Here is a 22,898-nt window from a genome sequence, read left to right on the forward strand (position 1 = left end):
ATCGGGGGGAAGTGATCGTACCTCACTTACCTTGTCGATCTCGTTATCCGTTTCTCTCCCTGAACTGCTGCTTTCTTCAGACGTGGCTCCCCCTTCATCGATGCTCATTTCGGAAGAGCTTGGCTCACAGTCGTCGTCTTGATGACTTGCCATTAGAGCAAGTCTGGAGAAGGCCTCGACTTCCGACTCTGACGACGTATCGTCCCACGTCGTCTTAAGGGTTTTTTGCTCTTGGATAGACTTCTTACCCTTCTCCTTGTCCTTGTTCTTCAGCTTGGGCAGTTGTCCTTGACGTGTCCTTCTTCGTCGCAGTGGTAGCAGCAGATCATCCTTTTCTTTTTCCCCTGTGGATGATTAGTAGATCTAGATTTACAAAGTTTCTTGAATCTTCTTACCATTATTACCATTTCCTCGTCATCGAGAGAAGATTCCGACTCAGGTTCGTCTCTCGAAATTTTGAGGGCGACGTTGTTCTTGGGCTCCTTCGAACCTGCACATCTTGATTTATGCACTTCAAAAGTTGAGAAAAATTCTTCTAATGAAATATTTTCTAAATATTTTGAAATGTAAAAGGCATCTACTAGTGATGCCCATTTTGAATTTCTCGGAAACAAATTTAACGTGTACCTTAGCGAATCTTGGTTACTTACCTTTTCTCCGAGATTCGACAGTCCGGTGATGATCTCTTTAATTCTTGAGTACAGATGTGCAACTGTCTCGTCTTCCCCAAGTCGCAGGCTGGTGAGCTGATTGCGAAGTAGATCTCTTCTCGCGAGCTTGGCTTCGGACGTTCCTTCGTGCAGCTCGAGGAACTTCTTCCAAAGTTCCTTTGTCGAGTCGTAGTTCCCGATTCGATTGACTTCTTGTGGCGAAAGAACGCTTAACAGATGGTATTCTGCTTTGTCATTCGCCACGTAGTCAGTCTGCTCCTTTTTCGTCCATTGATATTTTCCTTACCCTCTGGAGCTACAAAGCCAAGTTCCATTGTTAAAATTAATTCAAAATCTATTGTGAAAAATACCTGCATTAGTTTTTTCCAGGTTGCAAAATCCCTTTCGTATTTCGGTGGGTGGATGCTTGGTCCGGCCATTATCTTTGCTTCGATTGGCGGTTAGTCCTCCTGAAGCGCCTCGGCTCTGATACCACTTGTAGGACCGTTGCGGCAGGCTAGAAGGGGGGGTTGAATAGCCCTGTAAAATAAAAATAAAAATACCCTTCTCGAACTTTCAACAAAACACTTGCATAAAATAAATTGAATAGAAACAAAAGAAAGGAAGAGGCAAAAGGAGTTACTTGGTTATAACCAAGGAGCTTGTTAATCCAAGGAATGTCGCACTAGTATCTCCTTCAGGCGGAGAAGTCTCTTACAGCAGTGAAAGCACAAAACAAAGAAGCTAATCTAAAACTGAAGCGTTGGAAATGAATTGCTCTGAGTTGTTAAAAAGTTTCTGGACCAAGGCTATATTTATAGCCTTGGTCGGGGCGCCCCGAAGGGTTCCGGGTGCCCTGGGGGATAAACTTTATCCCCCAACATTCAGATTGAGTCAAAGCTCGATCCTGTGAAAAAGTCAACTCTGGGTGCCCCGGTACGTTCCGGGCGCCCAGGAGGGGTCTGGGCGTCCCGGTCAGCTCCGGGCGCCCCGGACCAAAAAGTCAACTATGGTTGACTTTTTCGGTCCGGGTCCTCTGCTCCGGCTCTGGTCGCCTCGGTCCGAGTTTTCAACTTTGGATCCGCTCGCTTGGGTGATCTCGGCCATCCGGAAAAGGGCTCACCCGAACCTAACTTCCGGTCTTCTCGAGTGGGTTTCCGCTCCGGTTTCTCGTCCCTCGGAATCGCCGTGTCTTTCCTTCTCGTCCGCCGACGTACTCATCCGCAGTCTTCGTCCCTCGGACGCACCGCGTGTTGTCCTTCTCGCTAGCTGCGTCTCTTGCTCCTCGAGCAGTCTTCCGCTCCGACTTTCGTCCCTCGGAACTACCGCACGCTTCCTTCTCGTCCGCCAGTGTACTCTTCCGCAGCGCCTCGTCCCTCAGACGCACCGTGTACCATCCTTCTCGCTAGCTGCGTATTCCACTCGACTACCTGTACTCCTAAGCTCCTGCACACTTAGACACAAGGTTAGAAACACACAAGACCTAACTTAACTTGTTGATCACACCAAAATAACCTTGGGGTTCCAACATTATAAGCCTCCCCTCCAAATCTAGTTGAAAGAGGCTCAAGTTCAACTGACTAGACCCAAACCCGAGTTTCACTTACTTCGCCATTATAACTATAAATGCCACTTCTTTTCCCAGACCATCGGTATTGTAACCTGTTTAATTATTCAATTAACCTTAGGGAAATGACCACTTTAATCTCTGCAGGAATTGACTTCTCCTCTCCTCCTCTTTAAAAGGGGCCAACCTCCATCCATAGAGACATACTTCCTTTAATTGATGCTCTTTAATCATGGATTTGAACTCCGAGTTGGATGAACTGTAATACCTTCGCCAGCAACTAGCTCACATGACCCAACTGCTTGCCTAGAAGGATACGACCTTAGTTGAGATGATGCAGGAGAGGGATCTTCAGTTTTCTCTTTGTATGGAAATCGAAGAACTTTGTCTAGTTGCAAAATCGCAGGTCCGTGCTGAGGTAGCGCTGAAATAGAAAGCTTATTCAGACCTGGAGAGCCAAGCTCAATTCCTAACCTATTTGAAAGAGAAACATGCCTCTTCCATGTCCCTTTTGCAGGAAGAAGCAAAGCTGAAAGATGAAACAATTGCTCAACAACAGTGCATTCTTCAGGTGACTCAAGCTGAGCTAGAACAGGCTCGAATCCATCTTGAGAAAGCAGGTCAAGCAGAACGCTTTGCTCAATATGCCGACTCACGACTGTCCCCAGAAGAGAATTCTACGCCCTTGGATGACCTCTATGTTCCTACTGATTTAAGAATAAGATCTTGAGGGGCGCTCCCCTCTAACTTATCAATTGAATGTAGATCTGACCGTGTTTCAGTCGTTGTTCCTGTTTCTTTACTCTTTTCTCACTGAAACTCCCTTGATTCAGGCCGACATCTTTAAAAAAAAAAAGACGTTTTTGAATATCCATGAATTACGTGACAATAGCGACACTAGTTGTCCCTAGTAAAAGTACATCTCTAAGCCAGGGCAAGGGCTCTGTCGGTCTATCACCCTTGATGCGGTGAGTTTAAAATACTGACGGAGAGGTTGTTGGGTGTGAGAGCATGCCCACTTATAACTCGCGCTGGAGCGAGAGTCTAGAATCCTGATTGAGAGGTCGTTGGGCGTGAGAGCATGCCCACTTATAATTCACGCTGGGGCGAGAGTCTGGAATCCCGACTAGGAGGTCGCTGGAAGTGAAAGCATACCCACTTATATAACCCGCGCTGGAGCGAGAGTCTGGAATCCCGATTGAGAGGTCGTTGGGCATAAGAGCATACCCACTTATAACTCGCGTTGGGGCGAGAGTCTGGAATCCCGACCGAGAGGTCGTTGGATGTGAAAGCATGCTCACTTATAACCCGCGCTGGGGCGAGAGTTTGAAATCCCGACCAAGAGGTCATTGGGCATGAGAGCATGCCCACTTATAACTCGCGCTGGGGCGAGAGTTTGGAACACCGACTTAGAGGTCGTTGGTCGTAAGAGTATGCATACTTATAACTCGAGCTCGAGTGAGAGTTTGGAATGCCGACCGAAAGGTCATTGGTCGTGAGAATATACTTATTTATAACTCGCGCTGGGATGAATCTGAAACGTTGACTGAAAGATCATTGGTAGTGATCCCAATCCCGATCTCGATAGCAGATTTATGCTTTATAAACTTTCCAATTCTGGTAAAATTATTTTCCTAAATAATAGAAAATAAGGAAACAAATATATTCAAAAATTATCTTCTATTTATATGATATTAATTGTAATAATATGAAGGAGGAGAAAAAGCCCTGGACCGTTGGATGAATCTTGATCGCTATTTTCTAACCCACCCCTCAAATTGTACAGAGCGAACGAGCGAGAGAGAGAGAGCGACTGGAAAGGATGGCTGGGGGCGGCTCCGGAAGGCAGAGAGCGGCGATGATGCTGCCGCATCTGGTGAGGACACTGCGGAACGAATCTCTGAAGCCCTCGAATCGAATCCTACCTTCGCTCAGGTATCTCCCCGCCTGCCCCGCCGCAGGAAAAACCCTATTTTGCTAGGTCCTTATCTCGTTTGATTTGGATTACTATCTTGTCGATCTATTGTGCGCTCGTCCTCATGTCAGTTTTTTTTTTCATGATCCTGGGTTTCGTTTCATCAGGCGCACCTTTTCGTTGTATGATCAGATTAATCTTATCGACAATGTTCCGAAGGACCAACTGCGCTTCCGGTGGTACGTTTATATTCTCTCTCTCTTCACAACTCACAAGTTAGCATCTTTCGTAGTTTAGGTTCTCGATCTTTTGTTCACATGCTTGAAGGAATTATCTGGATCCGTGCCCCATTATCTTCATACTAATCAATACTCCCATCGTTTTCGTTTCATTTATTTGGGAATTTGAATTTACTTCTGCTGTGTGATCCGTAGCCCTTTTCTGTTCTTGAAGGCCCTGCAATAGTTAGTTGGGGAAAAAAAAAAAAATCTTGGAAGGGATTAGATTAGTGATAGAGGTTCGTGTCATTTTGTAGGAAAACAACTTATTTAATGTGTAATGTGTAAAGGAACTAGCATGGGTTTTCACCCTTATAGATCACTAAAGCTCATGGAGCAAGCTTTGAAGAATGTTGTGAGCATTACCAAATTCCTGACCAGTTGGTTGTGTTTAGGCTAGCTTAGTGGCTACTGTATAAATTTCTTTCTGATTGAGTTCATCAGTCATTTTTTCTGCAATTTTGTGCAGGTACACTGATACTGGGTTTACTGTTAACGATGTAAAGTATGAGGGAAGCTTGCTTGTTGTCGAGAATAAGGTTATGGCATGGACACCAAAGACATTTTCTGATATAACCCCTGAAAGGTTGGTGCAAACTTGATTACACTTTGATCTCATATGTTGTCTTCTATATCATTTGTCCTGTAGCTTAGTTTACATAACCAAAATTTGTTTCTGTGATTTCACTGTCTAACATCTTGCTTGTTCCCATAATGTGCAGTTTATCTGTATTCAAAATCCTGAGGCCAGTTCCAGGTATATGCTATACTAATTGTTCTATGTGGATTATCATAGATTAGTAGCTTTGGCGGTTTGCATTAGTACTATTGTAATTAGGAAATTTGGACCAATACTCTTTTCTTCTAGGCATGGTTTACTGGTGTCTGCACCCTCTTTCCTTGTTTCCTTGATCTCCCTTAACCCCAAGGCTCTTCCTTCCTCAATTTGGAGCATGCTTCATTAAAAAATCTAGTTTTTTTTTTTTTTGGATTTTTATCATGGAGGGCTTACATTATAGCATCAGACAGTACCTAAATTCCATAATACCAACAAATAGTTTGGAACTGTCAATCCATCAATATTAACTCCTTGTATTTTGTCTTCATTTATAGTTTTACCAACTATCAATTCATAAATTTTACTGTTTACTTAATTTGTCTGGAGCTCCCTCCATCTTATGTTCCTTTTTTTCAGAGATTCTGATTCTTGGCTGTGGAAGGTACATTCAGCCAGTAAGTCCTCAGCTGCGTCAATTCATTCGCTCAACCGGAATGAAACTAGAAGCAATCGACTCGGTGTGTTTACTTAGTTTAAGTAGTTCATGCTCTAAAGATCAAAAGGAATTTGAACCATTGCTTTTGTCTGACAGAGGAACGCCACTTCAACTTACAATATATTGGTCGAAGAAGGAAGGGCGACGGCTGCTGCTCTTCTACCCTACGGAGTTGAATAATCGTCCCGACTTCTCTACAAGAATCCATGTAGGAGAACGGCGATATGGACAGAAAAAGTTTGGGACTCCCCTTGTTTCCCTTGCTAGATTACATAGATGTATTTTTAAGCTCCGAATGATCATCGATCAAACTAGACTGGATGAGACACCATTTGTCATTGTCGATCTGTATCTTTGATGCACAATTTGTCAGTTTGATGAGAAGAGTGATAGGCATTCTCCTCCAGCCTGACAATTATCTTAACTAGAAGCCAATCGATTTTAAAACAAAAAAGCACACAAGCACTAGCACTGCCATTACACACCATCCCCATCACCCTTTTTTATTGCCCCAACGAAAAGAAACGTCCACAATTCATTCAATTTATTTTAATTATAAATAAATAAGAAAGATAATGTGGAGCAATAAATAGCTTACTTCCATTAATATCCATTACATTCCATAGCCAACAATTTGGGTCTGTTGGGTCCGTTTCCAACTCGCATAATTGATTCGGTTAATTCTCTCCGTCCTGGCCTACCGCCACGTGGAGGTCACCGTCAGCACGCGTCCCTTCCACCCGAATCCGAGCCGGCCCGGCGCTTCCTCGACCGTGAAACCGGGGTTCGGTCGGATAGCGTCGAGCCGGGTTTTGACGGCGTCGACCGCTACCGGGCCGAGTTGGGCCGACTCGAATCCGGCCATCCCCATCCGCGCCCTCCACTTGCCGAACACCTCGCACCGCTCCAACCGGTCGCCGCCCTCCCTCGCCACGGCGTTCACCGCGCGCCGCACGAGGCCGGCCTCGACGCGCGCCCGGTCGCCGCTGTCGAGGCTGGCGGTGGCGGCCAGCGACTCCAGGAAGGCGCCGTAGTGGGCGCATGCGGCGGCGAAGCGGCCGGCGAAGGCGGCAGTGTTGGTGTTGATCTCCTGCTCAACCAGCGTGACCACGCGCGGGCGGAGGGCGCGGACGCGGCGGAGAAGCTCATCGCGAGGGTTGGCGGGGGAGACGCTCTCGTCAGGGACTCGCGCGAGGGCGAAGGCCAGATTGACGGCTAGGGTTTCGTCGGGTTCGCAGCCCAGCGAAGCGGCGTCCAGCTCGGCCGCGCGGAGGTGGACGACGTCGAAGCGGACGTGGAGGCAGTGGCGCTGGGCGAGCTTCTCGATGCGGTCACCGACGGCCCTAATGGTTCCGCCAGTCTCGTTGTTGGTGATTGGAGAGGTGGGGTCGGCGACGGCGGTGATCCGGAGTGCAGGGGTACGCACAGCGGGCCGGAGGCGGTGGCGATCGGCGAGGGCGTGGAGAAGGGCGACGTACTGGCCGCCGTGACCGATCTCGAAATCGAGGATGTGAATTTTGGGGCGGTCCTTGGTGGCCTCCAAGATCGCCAAATTGGCGGCCGTGAGACCGAGCTTGAAGCAAGGAGAGGCCTCGTAGAGCATCTGCGAGGCTGCGAAGTGTTCTGCTCCACTGATTTCAGCGAGTGGGGGAGAAGACCCCGCCGGCGGCGCCGGATTCAACCGGGCGAAGAGCACGGTGACCATCACGGCCGTAAGCCTTTGCTCCGCGTCGCCTCTGTAATTCGCAGCGCGCTTCAGGACGGAAAGGTTCCCGGTGGCCGTCTCGAGTTTCCCATCGGCAATAGCGGCTGCGGTATCGAGAAGCATCTGCCGCAAGGCAGCTCCTGCAGGAGCAGCAAAGGACGAGGGAGGCGAGCTCGAGGCGGAGGACGACACAGTGGAGGAGGATGAGTCGGTAGGCGACGGCGAGAGATGGTTAGGCCCTTGCACAGCCGGCAGACACACCGGCGCAGCGACGATCTGCCGCATCGCCTCGCTCCACTCCTCTGTTGTAACGGCGGACGCGGAAGCGCTGACCGATTCCTCCTCCTCGTCGTCGTCCAACAAAAGCCGCCGCTCGAGTTCCTGAAGCCCGTCACGGAGCGCGGCGGAGGGCCTCGTCTCCATCGACGACATCTCCGGTCGGCCAAGGAACCCGGAATCCATCAAATTCGACGAAGCCAAAGACGCCAACGATCCCAAAATGTGATCTTGAGGCGCAGGCGCGGAGAGATGCGAAGAAACCGAGGAACCGAGAAGCTTCCTCTGCTTCACCGACCGAAGGAACAGCGCATGCTGCAACTGCTGCTGCTGCTGCAGCAGCAGCCTCTCCATCTCCGAGATCGGCCGCTTTAGCAGGCGGCCGCTCCCGGCCTCCGGCAGCGGCCCATGCAGGCCAAATCCAAGTTCACGGCCAGGAAAACCAGTCGCCATGCTCCTCTAGAGAAAAGACACACAGAAGAGAAACAGAAGAGGAATGGAAACCAGAGAGAGAGGGGCTCATATCAACATGACAGAGCTCGTTGCAAGCAAGCAAGCAACAGAGAATTCGCCGTCTGGCCCTGTAAATAATAATAAAAGCAAGGAGAGAAAGCGAAGACAAGTACGTTGTTTTTTTGCCCGATTCATATTACAATTAGTAATTAATTAATTAATTGGTAGGGCAGAGAGAGATGACGGCGACGGCGATGATGAGGCATCAGCATCACTTATTCTCCAATCACGAAATCTAACCGCTTTAATAATTATGCGGGCGCAGCTGCAGCCGGATATCTCGCCGGCGTCGGCGACGGGGTTCGCCTGAGCGAGCCGATGCGCGGGCGGAGGCACCTACCAACCGGCTTATTTTAAAATAAGAAATTTGTTATTTATATATTTTATTATTATTATTTATCTTCCATTATAAAATAATTTTGTAGGGTCTTGATTTAGGTCTCGATTGGTTGATGTCGCATGGTAAGTCAAATAAAATCAATTAAAAAAAGACACAAAGCCCGATAAAATTTAGAAAAAGGAAAAGAGTGGCCGAAGTCTTTTTGATTCATTTATGTCGTGTCCTTCTCGGCTCCTACCAATTTAATTACTTTTATTCCACTAAGTTTCATCCACCTATTACTTTTATTAGTGCACACTTACACACTTTTAACATACTCATCTTCATCTTCTTATTTATTCTCCTAAATATTTTATCATCACACTACATCTCTGATAAGCTAAAAGTTTTTTTTTTAATTATTAAAAATACTCAATGTATTATTAATAATAATCAATTCATATGTAGAACTTTATCGCAATTTAATTTTGAGTAACTTTAGAGTTTGTTTATCATAAACTTAGAACTATAACGATACTTCTTCTTCTTCAGCTTCCAGCGATCACTTCAGTCAACTGATCTAGTGACACGAAGGATCTTTTAGCGTGGTCTAAGCAGTTGGATATTCAAATGTAATTCTCGTGCCAAAAGGCCAATTCGAATACAGGAGAGGGATGCCGTAAATTGATTGATTCGTGGATGAAAACAATGTTTGAGAAAGCCACCTTTATGACAAGTCTTGGCAAAGTAAAAAATGATTTGTATGATAAGAGTCTCGATCATAGACATTTGAAGGCTGCAAGCATCATGTACTCAATTGATCAACAACACTAAATCTTCCAACACCAAAATTTTGTTCTAATCAATAATTAGGAAAAAAAATATAGTTTCAAGCAATTTAGAGTATAGAATGTGGTCAAAATAAAATAAAATTAAAAAAATAGAGATTAGTTTGTTTGCCTTTCAAGGCTAACTAGTTTTAGCAAAAAATTTAAGTCTATACTATTCGATAAAAAAAATTAAATGAAAAATTAATTATATATATTTTCGTATCTTGGTGGCAAAAGACGAATACGCTCGTCCCCAGCGCCCCCGTCACCATATCTTACTCCTTCTCGAAGTCAACTTGGATGGGATCTTATTTAGGGTTGTCCTAGGCTCTAGTCTAGCTTAATTTTTTTTATTACATATTTAAATATTTTACTTAGCCCAGTAAATCCCTTCTGCACCCCAAACCCCAACCCTCCTTCATTATATTAAATTTAAGTCTTACTCTAATCATCCCTAATCTCGGTTAAAACTTACTAAGATCAACGAAGATTTGAATCAAACTTCCAAATTCAATTTTATTTTCTAACTTAAATGATTCAGGTAATTGGATTAGAAATTTTCACTAGAAAAACTTGTCACGGACAGTTTGAGAGATTGCACGAAACCCTAGCTCCCATGTTCTTTGCAAGGCTATTCCTGCCCTACACAATGAGACCATTGTTCCTGTATGAAAGAATGATATGGACCATATGGTGAGTCAGCAAAGATCAATTGTTGCGGAGAAGATTACAAGTGTCATTGTTGCGAAGAAGATTACAAGTGGCACGATGGTGAGGGAGCCGTGCGAAGAGCCTGCAGACACTGAGCAAAAGGTTAGAATGAGTGTCGAGGTTGGACTTGGCGTGACCACTGTGATACTCAAGTTAGCATAGGGATAGGACAAGATGAGCATGGCAGAGTAGTAGAGGAGACCATATAGTTGTGTGTGTGTACTTGCACTCACGGGAATAAACGATCTTTTATAGAGTTGTAGTTATACCTTCGCGTTCTCCACATGTTCCAAGATGGACGCTTATGTTGCCTGCGTCGTTTAGGATAAACGACTACGTTACCCACATCTTTCATGATAAACATCTACGTAGTTCACGCCCTTCGGGAGGTAATGGCTGCTGTAGGTCCGTATAGGCTGGCAAAAGGGGGATGAATTGCCTGACAAAAATAAATTCTTTCTCAATCTTTAGATTTGATTAGTTAAGAACAATTAATTAAAATAAACAACAATATAAAAAGAAAAGAGGCAATAGTATTTACTTGGTTACAACCTAAGTGGTTGTTAGTTCAAGGCGTTGAAAAAGCTTCACTAGAAATCTTTTTGTTGAAGGTGGAGAAGCCTCTTATATTCTTTGAAAGCTCAGAAAAAGATTACAATGAGTTACAGAAGTTGTTGTTCAGTTGTTATTTAATTCCTAATTCCAGGGGACTTTTTATAGCCTCCTGAGATGAAGTTATCGTTGGCTGACTGGCTTGGATGCACCTCTAAGGTCATCCGAGACGCCCTTAATTGGATAAACTTTTATTCACGTAACAACAGTCACTTAACGGCTCTGTCGAGTTAGAGGCACCTTCGGTACTGTTCACCACGGTACCCTCAAGCACACTAGAGGTGCCTCAGGTCCCGTATATAGTAGCTTCGTTGCTGAAGCTCGAGGCGCCTTCAAAGCCATTGGAGGTGCATCGAACACTGTTCATACGAATAGACTTTTCTCCATGCTCGCTTGGGTGATACTCCGATTGTCTAGAATTGAGCTCACCTGAATCCAACTCCAGTCTTCTTCTCAAGCAGGCTTCCTCCTCAACTTTTTGTCCCTCGAACGTCGCGTACGTCCTTCTGTCCACGGGTGTACTCTTCCACAGCTTCTCGTCCCTTAAATGTATCAAGCCCGTTGACTCGCTTCCTGTGTCATCCTTCTCGCTAGCTATGTATTCCGCTCGACTTCTTATATTCCTAAGCTCCTGCACACTTAGACGAAAGGATTAAACACAATAGGACCTAACTTAACCTGGTTGACTACATCAACACTAACCCAGGATACTTACAATCTTTTTTTTTTTATGTATATCTAAGTTATGGTTAAATCAAAATAAAATAATTGGTACTAAATAAATGAAATTATAATTATAACAAGAAGTTTGCAATTGAGTAAAAAAAAAAACCTCCTCCTTAAATTACTCTTTATTTATTTTGGGTTGCAAGGTTGTAAATATAGTCTCACATTAAAAATACATGAGAAACATCATGAGTTTATAAGAGAAAAGATATCTTCATTGGTATGAAGCCTTTTGGGGAGAGCCCAAGAGTAAAGTCATAAGGGCTTAGGCCCAAAGTGGATAATATCATGCCATTGTGGAAATATCTAAATTCTTTTCGATCCAACAATTGATATCAGAGCCCAGACTGCCAGAAGGTTTAACGGTCAACTGTGCACAAGAGCTATGGTCTGATTGAGCTATGTGGATACAATATTGACTTCAAACAAAGAAAGTGGGGGCTCCTATGTTCGGATCAAAAGGACTAGACACCAGGCAGGAAGTCCTAGTTGCGGCTAGGCAAGGAAGTCTTAGTAGGTCAGGTGGACCGAGGGACAGGAAGACCCAGGAAGACCTGGTGGGTCGAAGATCGGACGTGGGAAGCCTGTGGTACTTTGTTTGGGGGGATTGTTGGGGTTGCAAGATTGCAAACATAGTCCCACAATAAAAATATATGGGAAAGATCATGAAAGATATCTTCATTGGCATGAGACCTCTTGGGGAGAACCCAAGAGTAAAGCCATGAGGGCTTAGACCTAAAGTGGACAATATCATGCCATTGTGGAAATATCTAAATTCTTTTCGATCCAACAATTGGTATCAGAGTCCGGATTGCCAGAAGGTTTAATTGTCAACTGTGCACAAGAGCTATGGTCTGATTGAGCTATGTGGGTACAATATTGACTTCAAACAAAGAAAGTGGGGGCTCCTATGTTCGGATCAAAAGGATCAGACACCAGACAGGAAGTCCTAGTTGCGGCTAGGCAAGGAAGTCTTAGTAGGTCAGGTGGACCGAGGGGCAGGAAGACCTGGTGGGTCGAAGATCGGACGTGGGAAGCCTGTGGTACTTTGTTTGGGGGGATTGTTGGGGTTGCAAGGTTACAAACATAGTCTCACATTAAAAATAGATGGGAAAGATCATGAAAGATATCTCCATTGGCATGAGACCTTTTGGGGAGAACCTAAGAGTAAAGTCATGAGGGCTTAGGCCTAAAGTGAACAATATCATGTCATTATCCAATAATTTCCTCCCATGTGATCACATTTAAAAAAAAAAAAAAAAAATAGTTATAAAAACTTTGAAAACGTTGCTAGGAGTTTGTAAACAAAATTAATAGTAAACTAATATTTTTCAAAAAAAAATATTTTTAAAAGCAATCCAATTTTATTAATTAATTCTTTATTTTGACAAAAATAATTTTAAAAATTATTTTAGATTTTGAAAAATCTTGAAACATTTTGTCAAAGTCAAATAAAAGTAGTTAGATTAATACAAAATTTTTCACCAAAATTATTTTTTATTTTGATAGAATAAATAGTTTAATAATTTTCAAATTTAAATGTGTTAAAAATAGATTTGAAATAAAAAAAAATGGTTATTTTTCTCAACGTTCAAATACAAAAGTAATATGTAGAAAAATCAATATTTTCAAAATTTACCTACAAATAAATTGTAAAATTTAAATTACATTTTTTATTAAAAATTCATAAGAAATTGGATAATTATCAAAGAATTTCAAAAAAATTAATCTAACAAAAAATGAATTTTATTATCACATAGAAATTAAATTTTTCAAAAATATCTTTTTAAAATAATTAATCTAAAAAATTTATAAAAAATAATATTAATGTCAAAAAAAATTTTAAAAAAATTTCTATTAACATATAATTATTTCATTTTTCATAGAAACAAATTTAACACAAAAATATTAACTGAAGACATGCGAGATAATTAATTTTTAAAAAAATTAAGGCACACATAGAAAATAATTAAATCAAACTAAACATGATTTAAGCACCCAATATAAGTTTCTTCTACTATATTTATCTAGCCTGATTAATCATTTTTTTTTCAACTGGATTTATCAAATAACTTTTAGAAACATAATTTCTGGCCACTTTTGTAATTTGGCCAATGTGATTTTGTAAATACCAGTTAAGCCACCATTATATCTAACATTTGAATTTCGACAAATATTTGTATTTAAGCATGTATAGTCATTTTTTTATTTTTCTATTTATGCTTTCAATTTTTCAATTTTGATTTTCAAATTATCAAAATCTTCTAGTCTACACGTATTTGCTAAGGTTAATTTTAACTTTGTATTTTTTTTCTAATTTAATCATATTTCTAGCAAATATTTTAATAAACTCAAATAACTCTTCAGGAGATCGGGAACTTACCTTACGTACCGTGACGATTTCGTTATCTGATGCTCTCCCTTGGTCGATACTCATTTCTGAGATACTTTCTTCGTCTCTTTGATGGCCTGTCATCAGTGTCAGTCCGGCATAGGCTTCGATCTCAGATTCGAAGGATGATGATTTCATCCTATGTGGTTTTTAAGTTCTTGTGCTTCGTTTGTCTTGACCCTTTACCTTTTTCTTTCTCCTTCTTTAGTTTAGGACAGTTGTCCTTGATGTGCCCTCTTCTTGGTAATTATAGCATCGTACCTTCCTTTACTCCGCACGCGTTTCCTAGTCTGCAACTTGCTGAATTTGTTAGACTTAAGATATTTACTAAAGTTTCTTACCATTAATGCCGCTTCATCTTCATCGATAGAGGATTTGGAGTTTAGTTCGTTCATTTTTGCCCTTAGGATAATGTTCTGATTTGACTCCTTCCTTAGTTCTGCACATATAGATTCGTGAAATTCTAAAGTAGAAAATAAACTTTTTAATGAACTCACCTCTAAATCCTTAGAAATATAATATGAATCGATTATTGAGAACCATTCGGGTGTTCTCAGAAGAGCATTCAATGCTTACTTTTGTGAATCTTAGACAAACTCAACGGGGAGATATCAAACATTGAGTTTGATTGCCAATTTATCGAAACATCTTCTTTGACTAAATAACCAACCAAATCTTCTAAAGCAATGACCACTAGTATGATCAACAATACGAAAGATCTGATATTGTTATGAACTTTTGCCTTTGATGAAAGAGGACGACTACTAGAAGAAGGAGAAAAGAAGCTACTGTTTGAATTTGAAAATCTAATCTGTCACTGCATAAAGAGCTAAAAGAAAGAAGGCTACAATTTTGGTGACTAAAATTTGGTGGAGCAGAGGAACGATGATTCGATTGATGAGAAAATATAGTCACGGGTCGTGAACGGTGATATAGTTAGTATCCATATGGATGTTTATTGCATTAGTTGACATTCATAAAAAATATCTAATGAATCATGAGTGTTGGTGCAGCGGAGGCCGGCAAGAGGGGGGTGAATTGCTGAAATCAAAAGTAAAAACTATACCCTCCTCGAATTTCAACTCATAAAAGCAATAGTAAAATAATAACAATTAAATCAACAGAAATAAAAAGAGACTCAGCAATTAACCTGGTTACAACCAAGGAGGTTGTTAATCCAGGGCGATGAAAAAGCGCACTAGAAGAATCTCCTTTGCTGAAGGCGGAGAAGCCTTTTACACACTAACGGCTCAGAACTATTGCTAGGAATTAAGTACAGAGTTGAATGTAGAAGTTGTTATTGAATTCCTAGCTCCAGGGGCCTTTATATAGCTCCTGGAAACTCTATCCCGAGGGTCCAAGGCGCCTCCAATAAGGTTCAAGGCGCCTCCAGCTCGGTCAACGGATAAAACTTTATCCGTAGCATAAACGGTCAAATTTGACCTGTTGAAGGCGCCTTCAACCCTGCGCCATCATGATGGAGGCGCCTCCAAGCCTGCTGGAGGCGCCTCCAACTGGCAGCACACTTTTCAACCTGGTTTCTTCAGCTTCCGACGCTCCGTTCTTTTGGGTGATTGCGGCCAACCGGAATAGGGCTCACCCGAACCCAATTCCCGACCTTTTCCTCGAGCAGCCTTCCGTCCCTCGAACGCCGCGCACGCTCTTCACGCCCACCGGAGTACTCTTCCGCAGCTCTCTCGTCCTTCGGACGCACCGAGCCCGTCAGCTCCCTTCCCGTGCCGTCCTTCTCGCTAGCTGCGTCTTCCGCTCGACTTCCTGTGTTCCTAAGCTCCTGCACACTCAGACACAGGGATCAAACACAGCAAGACCTAACCAACTTGGTTGATCACATCAAAACTACCACGGGGTCCAACAATCTCCCCCTTTTTGATGTGCATCAACTCAAGTTCAAGTTAGGGTAACAAATAGACATAAAAAGTAATTTTTAAAGAAAAAATTACTAAACTAACAAGTTAAACATAATTTTTTCAATTAGTAAAATTGCAACACATTTTCAAAAAATAGGTAAAATTTTCATTTTCCTTAACTTCCCCCTTAACTTGTACTTTTCTCTCCCCCTTTGATCATAGCAAAAATGGGGTCCTAATTAGAGGGAACCTTTTAAATAAAATTCTAAGTTAAAAAACTTTTTGAATTTTCAAAAATTCTAAGGATTTATAAAAGAATTTCAAGTCAAAAAGCAAATTAAGTCTTTAGAATATTTCCAGGAAAAAATATTTCTAGAAATGAATTTATAAACAAAATTTTCAAAAATGTTTGATTAAACTTTCAAAGCATTATTTAATTCTAATTTTTTAAATGCTTTTTCAGAAAGTTAATTAAACCTTTCATTTCAGTATTTCAGCTTCCAGGTCGTGGCGAGGCACTAGGCCTTCTTAGTTATTGGAGCAACAACCACTTCCTTGACAAAGCTTTATAAGGAAATTTACTGTTTAATTTTCTTCTCTGAAAGCGCTAGGTCTAATATTCCACCTAAGATCAAGTATCATGATTTTTAAATTTCCATTTTAACTTCTCATAAGTTCTTAATTCATAGTTTTTTAGAATTATGGCAACAAATATTGAGCATGCAAAAATTGTACATTTTCTATTGTTAGTTTGTCAAAATCTTTTAATTGACAAATTGTGTCTTTTAACTCAATATTCTTTAATAGTTTTTCAGTTTTTAATTTAAAATATTCTTTCGACGAAATAATTTGTAATTCACGAAAACTTTTCGGCAATATTTCAATTGAAGCAATTAATTTGCCAAGAGGTGGAGACCATACCTGACTTACCTTATCGGCGGTTGATTCTCCCTCTGTCGAGTTGTTTTCGTCTTCTGATGTTTCTCCCCCTTCATCAATGCTCATTTGTGATGAGCATTCTAGGTCTTCAAGTTGGAGTTCGGTTATTGGTTCTGTCTCGGCATTTACCTCAGTTCAGACTCTTCTGACGTCGGATCAGTGTCCATCGAGGAGTCGGATTCAACATCAATTTGTTCTTCGTGGAGTTTTAAGAATTTTTCCCAAAGTTCTTTTGCGTTATTGTACTCTCCGACTTTGTTGAGATCTTCATTTGGTATTGTGATTAGGAGATGAAATTCAGCCCGTGCATTTGCCATAAACTCGTCACGTTTCTTCTCATTCCAGAAGTATTTCTCGAGTTCTTCTCCATTTGCTTTCTTTGGTGCTTCATAACCAGATTTCATTACTAAATAAATAGAAAAATCAGTGTTAAGGTATACCTCCATCTTTTGCTTCCATGAAGCAAACTCCCCCTCGAATGCAGGTGGGTAATCACTGTCTGCGGCCATCGTTTTGATCGTTGTGCATCAGTCGGCGGTTAGTCCTTCTGAGCGGTCTTGCTCTGATACCAATTGTTGGTGCAGCGGAGGCCGGCAAGAGGGGGGTGAATTGCTGAAATCAAAAGTAAAAACTATACCCTCCTCGGATTTCAACTCATAAAAGCAATAGTAAAATAATAACAATTAAATCAACAGAAATAAAAAGAGACTCTGCAATTAACCTGGTTACAACCAAGGAGGTTGTTAATCCAGGGCGATGAAAAAGCGCACTAGAAGAATCTCCTTTGCTGAAGGCGGAGAAGCCTTTTACACACTAACGGCTCAGAACTATTGCTAGGAATTAAGTACAGAGTTGAATGTAGAAGTTGTTATTGAATTCCTAGCTCCAGGGGCCTTTATATAGCTCCTGGAAACTCTATCCCGAGGGTCCAAGGCGCCTCCAACAAGGTTCAAGGTGCCTCCAGCTCGGTTAGCGGATAAAACTTTATCCGTAGCATAAATGGTCAAATTTGACCTGTTGAAGGCGCCTTCAACAGGGTTGAAGGCGCCTTAGGCGCCTCCAAGCTGGCAGCACACTTTTTAGCCTGGTTTCTTCAGCTTCCGATGCTCCGTTCTTTTGGGTGATTGCGGCCAACCGGAATAAGGCTCACCCGAACCCAATTCCCAGCCTTTTCCTCGAGCAGCCTTCCGTCCGGGCTTAACGTCCCTCGAACGTCGCGCACGCTCTTCACGCCCACCGGAGTACTCTTCCGCAACTCTCTCGTCCTTCGGACGCATCGAGCCCGTCGGCTCCCTTCCTGTACCGTCCTTCTCACTAGCTGCGTCTTCCGCTCGACTTCCTGTGTTCCTAAGCTCCTGCACACTCAGACACAGGGATCAAACATAACAGGACCTAACCAACTTGGTTGATCACATCAAAACTACTACGGGGTCCAACAATGAGTTCAATAGATTCTATTTAGTAGAAAGACGGATATTTCTTACTCATTATCAAACAATCAATTATTCACAAACCTCATATGAGGCTAATAATTTTCATTTCCCATCTTACAGAAAAAACCCTTCTCGCTCTGTTTAGCCCTATCCCCTTCTAGGGGTATTTTAGTGATAGACTTTATAGGAACTGGACGATCCTATTTGGTCAAATACCAACAACAAACTCCCATGTTCCTTTCATTATGATATTTCCGAATAATTTTCTGTATTCATAGTAGAAGCTTGAAGTTTTTTTTATTGATGATAGTGATAATGACGATAGTGATTATCGTGACTATATCAATATTAATGATAGTCTCGATATTGACGATGATCTTGATTTTGATACGGAGTTACCAGATATGATGAATATGTTTGTTGAATAAGTGTGAATGGAGAAGAGGTGGAAGAGAAGAAGCTCCATTGTGAATGGGACTTTAGTCCCACATTAGAAGTTTCAAGGCAAGTTTGTTGGTTTATATTAATTCACATGCATTGAGGATGTGAACAAATGCATGGGGAGATGCTCTCTCTCACGCGTGGGTGCGCAGGGGGGTGCAAATCCAGGGCCTGGATTGCATTGAACCAAGTTGACTCGTGCACGAGCGCGACCTGCGCACACGAATGCTGACCGGTCGGGGCTAAAACTTGCCCAAGCGGAACAACCAACATTTTACCACACTTATATCTTTTTGCTGCTTGTGTAACGGATGCATTAAAGGAAAATTAATGCATATTCAAAACGGCCAAGTGAAAAGCTTGTATCCTGGGAAACAGACCTTCCAAATAAGCCTCGAAGCACAGCCGGAGGTGGGGGCGAATCTGTTTCAAGGAAACTGCTACTTGCAGGCCTCGGTCAGCTTGCCCGGTCGGGATTTTGCCCAACCTTACTGCTCTTTCGAGACTGCTCTGCAGACCTGGTCTTCTGTTCTGCAGATCTGCTCTGAACATACCTGGTCATTCTACTCTAAACAGACCTGGTCTTCCTTTCTGTCAAGACCTGTTCTGCTGCACGCCGACCCAACCGACCGTCGACCCAGCCGATCGACCGACTCGGCCGACCGACCCGCCGACCCGCCGACCGACCCGCTGACCCGGCCGACCGACCGACCCGCCGACCTGGCCTACCGACCCGGCTGACCGACCGACCTCATCTCGACCGATCTGCTTGGCTGATCTGCCCTCTGCTCGGTCGATCCGCCTGCTCGGCAACACAGACTAGTGGCTCAGCCGATCTTCTTGCTCAGTAATTCTTCGGCTCGGAGTATAAACCAGCCCCTACTGGCAGCCTGAGATTATCCGCTCAGGTCATCTCTACTGTAAGTTGAATTTAAATCAGTGCTATTTGAATTCAACTAATACCCCTAAAATCTCCGGTAGATTGTTTGTGTCTAACAATCTTGAAACAGACTCGTTTCTGTTGAGATGGCCATGGAACAAAATGTTGAGGTGCAACAGACTCAACAAGTGCAGGCCCCCTCCGCCCCGATTGGAACTGTGCCAATCAGTCATGAGGAAAAGCCAGAGAAGTTCAGTGGACTGAACTTCAAGAGGTGGCAGCAGAAGATGCTCTTCTACTTGACCACGCTCAACCTGACTCGGTTCTTGACTGAGGACCCTCCCAAGCGAGCTGAGGATGCTGATGCACAGACCATCAGTACAGTGGAGGCATGGACTCATTCTGAGTTCTTTTGCCGAAACTACATCCTCAACTGCCTTGCCGACTCGCTGTACGCTGTGTATAGCATGAAGAGAACGACTAAGGAGCTGTGGGAGTCCCTGGACAAGAAATACAAGACGGAGGATGCAGGGGCAAAGAAGTTCATCGTGGGCCGATTCCTGGACTACAAGATGGTAGACTCAAGACTATGATCAGCCAAGTCCAGGAGCTTCAGGTGATCTTGCACGAGATCCACTCAGAAGGGATGGTTCTGAGTGAAACCTTCCAGGTGGCTGCTATCATTGAGAAGCTGCCTCCCTGCTGGAAGGATTTCAAGAACTACCTGAAGCACAAACGGAAGGAGATGAATGTAGAGGAACTCATTGTTCGACTTCGCATCGAAGAAGACAACAAGAGTTCAGAGAGGAAACTGTTCTCTCAGGCTACTGTGAAAGCCAACGTGATCGAGCACGGTCAAAGCTCGAAACGGAAGAACCCCAAGTCTTCCAAGATGAGACCTAGAGGAGGCATCAGTAAGAAGAAGTTTTCTGGGAAGTGCTTCAACTGTGACAAAGTAGGTCACAAATCTTCGGAGTGCAGAAAGCCGAAGAAGAAGCAAGAGGCCAAATTGAATGAGGGACCAGAAATGGACGACCTCTGCGCTGTGGTCTCAGAACTGAATCTGATTGGTTCAAATCCGCGGTAATGGTGGATCGATACTGGAGCCACCAGACATGTGTACTGCAACAAGGAGCTGCTCCACAACTTCGAGGAAGTCACTGGAGACAAATTGTTCATGGGGAACTCAGCAACCTCGGACATCATGTGCCAAGGAAAGGTGGTGCTGAAGATGACCTCGGGCAAGGACCTCACTCTGAACAATGTGCTGTATGTTCCGGAGATTCGGAAGAATCTAGTGTCCGGATCACTTTTGAGCAAGCATGGCTTTCACATTGTTTTTGAGTCGGACAGAGTTGTATTGTCCAATAATGGAATGTTTGTAGGAAGAGACTATGTATCTGATGGGCTGTTTAAGCTCAATGTAATGGCCATTAGGCCCAAGATAAATAAAAATGAAAGCTCTTCCATTTATATGCTTGAGTCTTCGTGTTTGTGGCATGGTAGACTAGGACATGTTAACTACGATGTGTTGCGTAGATTAATAAACATGCAAAGCATACCTACATTCCACCTTGACCCAAAACATAAGTGTGAGATTTGTGTTGAAGTGAAAATGACAAGGTCATCCTTTCAACATATTGAAAGAAGTAATGAACCACTTGACTTAATCCACACTGATGTGTGCGACCTAAAAGGTACACCAACACGTGGTGGTAATAAATACTTCATCACTTTTGTAGATGATAACATAAAATATTATTATGTGTATCTTCTTAAAAGTAAGGATGAAGCTATAGAGAAATTTGCTCTCTATAAGAATGAGGTTGAAAACCAACTTAATAGGAAAATTAAGGTGGTTCGAAGTGACCGAGGCGGTGAATATGTGTCACCGTTCGCTGAGTTGTGTGCTGAACATAGGATCAGACACGAAACAACAGCTCCGTATACTCCTCAGCAAAACGTAGTTGTTGAGCGAAAGAATCAAACTCTTAAGGAGATGATGAATGCTCTTCTATTAAGTTCTGGATTGCCAGAGTCCATGTGGGGGGAAGCTGTGTTAACAGCTAATTACCTTTTAAATAAGGTGCCCCGGAAGAAAATAGATAAGAGCCCTTATGAGTTGTAGAATGGAAGACAACCGTCCTACAAATATTTACGAATGTGGGGGTGTCTTGCCAAAGTATTGGTACCTGATCCGAAAAGGATTAAGATAGGACCAAAGACTGTTAATTGCATATTTATTGGATATGCACATAACAGCAGTGCTTATCAATTTCGTGTGTATGAGTCATACGTACCGGAGATACACAGGAACTCGATAATCGAATCGAGAAATGCCTCTTTCTTTGAGCATGTGTTTCCGTATAAGACTCGTGAGGATGCTAGCTCCTCAAAACGAGCAATCGAAACACAAGGCGAAGAAGAAGATGATGACGACGAGGAACCCATGGAGGTTGAGCCTAGACGGAGCAAAAGAGCTCGGGTAGAAAAATCCTATGGATCGGATTTTATCACTTTCATGTTGGAGAGTGAGCCCCGAAGTTACTCAGAAGCTGTAGGCTCTTCTGATGGACCTCGCTGGAAAGAGGCAATTGCATCTGAGATAGAATCTATCTTGCAAAATCACACTTGGGAACTTGTGGATCTTCCTCCGGGAATTAAACCACTAGGTTGCAAGTGGATCTTCAAGAAGAAAATGAAATCAGATGGCACAATCGATAAATACAAGGCCAGATTGGTAATTAAAGGATACCGACAACGAGAAGGTCTTGATTACTTCGATACATACTCTCTGGTATCGAGAATAACTTCCATTAGAGTATTGTTGGCTATTGCCGCTCTATGGAATCTCGAAGTACATCAAATGGATGTAAAGACAGCCTTTCTAAACGGGGATTTAGAAGAGGAAATCTATATGGACCAACCTGAGGGGTTTTCTGTGCCAGGACAGAAAAACAAGGTCTGTAGATTAGTGAAGTCATTATATGGCTTGAAACAAGCACCAAAGCAGTGGCATGAGAAATTCGATAATGCCATGAAGGAATGTGGATTCAAGATCAATGAATGTGATAAATGTGTCTACATAAGAGCCACAGAGAGTGACTATGTCATCTTGTACCTCTATGTAGACGACATACTTATCATTGGGAGCAATGATAAGATAATCAAATCCACTAAAGATATGTTGAACTCAAGATTTCATATGAAAGACATGGGCCTAGCTGATGTGATTCTAGGAATCAAAATTCTTAGAACGACAGAAGGACTTGTTCTTGGTCAATCCCATTACGTGGACAAGATTCTTGAGAAATTCACCAAGGGTGATACTGCGTTGGCACGAACGCCGATAGATACGAGTCAACATCTATCGAAAAATCGAGGTGAAAGTATCTCGCAGATAGAGTACTTTCGAGTAATTGGAAGTCTGATGTACTTAATGAGTTGTACTCGACCAGACTTGGCCTACGCAGTAAGCAAACTGAGTAGATACACGAGTAATCCAGGTGTTGAGCACTGAAAAGGGATAACAAAAGTACTAAGGTACTTGAGATATACTCGTGAATATG

The 22,898-nt window shown here is 42.8% G+C and overlaps 2 protein-coding genes across 2 annotated transcripts; one reads left to right on the forward strand and one right to left on the reverse strand.

Moving 5' to 3' along the window:
* The first annotated feature begins 3,979 nt into the window (after positions 1-3,979).
* On the forward strand, positions 3,980-6,090 carry LOC121976630 (NADH dehydrogenase [ubiquinone] 1 alpha subcomplex assembly factor 3-like). Its single transcript, XM_042528876.1, has 6 exons — positions 3,980-4,152; positions 4,300-4,371; positions 4,880-4,996; positions 5,133-5,167; positions 5,606-5,706; positions 5,781-6,090. The coding sequence occupies exons 1-6, from the start codon at positions 4,040-4,042 to the stop codon at positions 5,862-5,864; spliced, it is 522 nt and encodes a 173-aa protein (XP_042384810.1). The 5' UTR covers positions 3,980-4,039; the 3' UTR covers positions 5,865-6,090.
* A 110-nt stretch (positions 6,091-6,200) lies between these two features.
* On the reverse strand, positions 6,201-8,238 carry LOC121976629 (scarecrow-like protein 8). Its single transcript, XM_042528875.1, has one exon. The coding sequence runs from the start codon at positions 8,116-8,118 to the stop codon at positions 6,382-6,384; it is 1,737 nt and encodes a 578-aa protein (XP_042384809.1). The 5' UTR covers positions 8,119-8,238; the 3' UTR covers positions 6,201-6,381.
* Positions 8,239-22,898: the final 14,660 nt, after the last annotated feature.

Source organism: Zingiber officinale, chromosome 4B, assembly GCF_018446385.1.
Source record: "Zingiber officinale cultivar Zhangliang chromosome 4B, Zo_v1.1, whole genome shotgun sequence".
Classification (NCBI taxonomy): domain Eukaryota; kingdom Viridiplantae; phylum Streptophyta; class Magnoliopsida; order Zingiberales; family Zingiberaceae; genus Zingiber; species Zingiber officinale.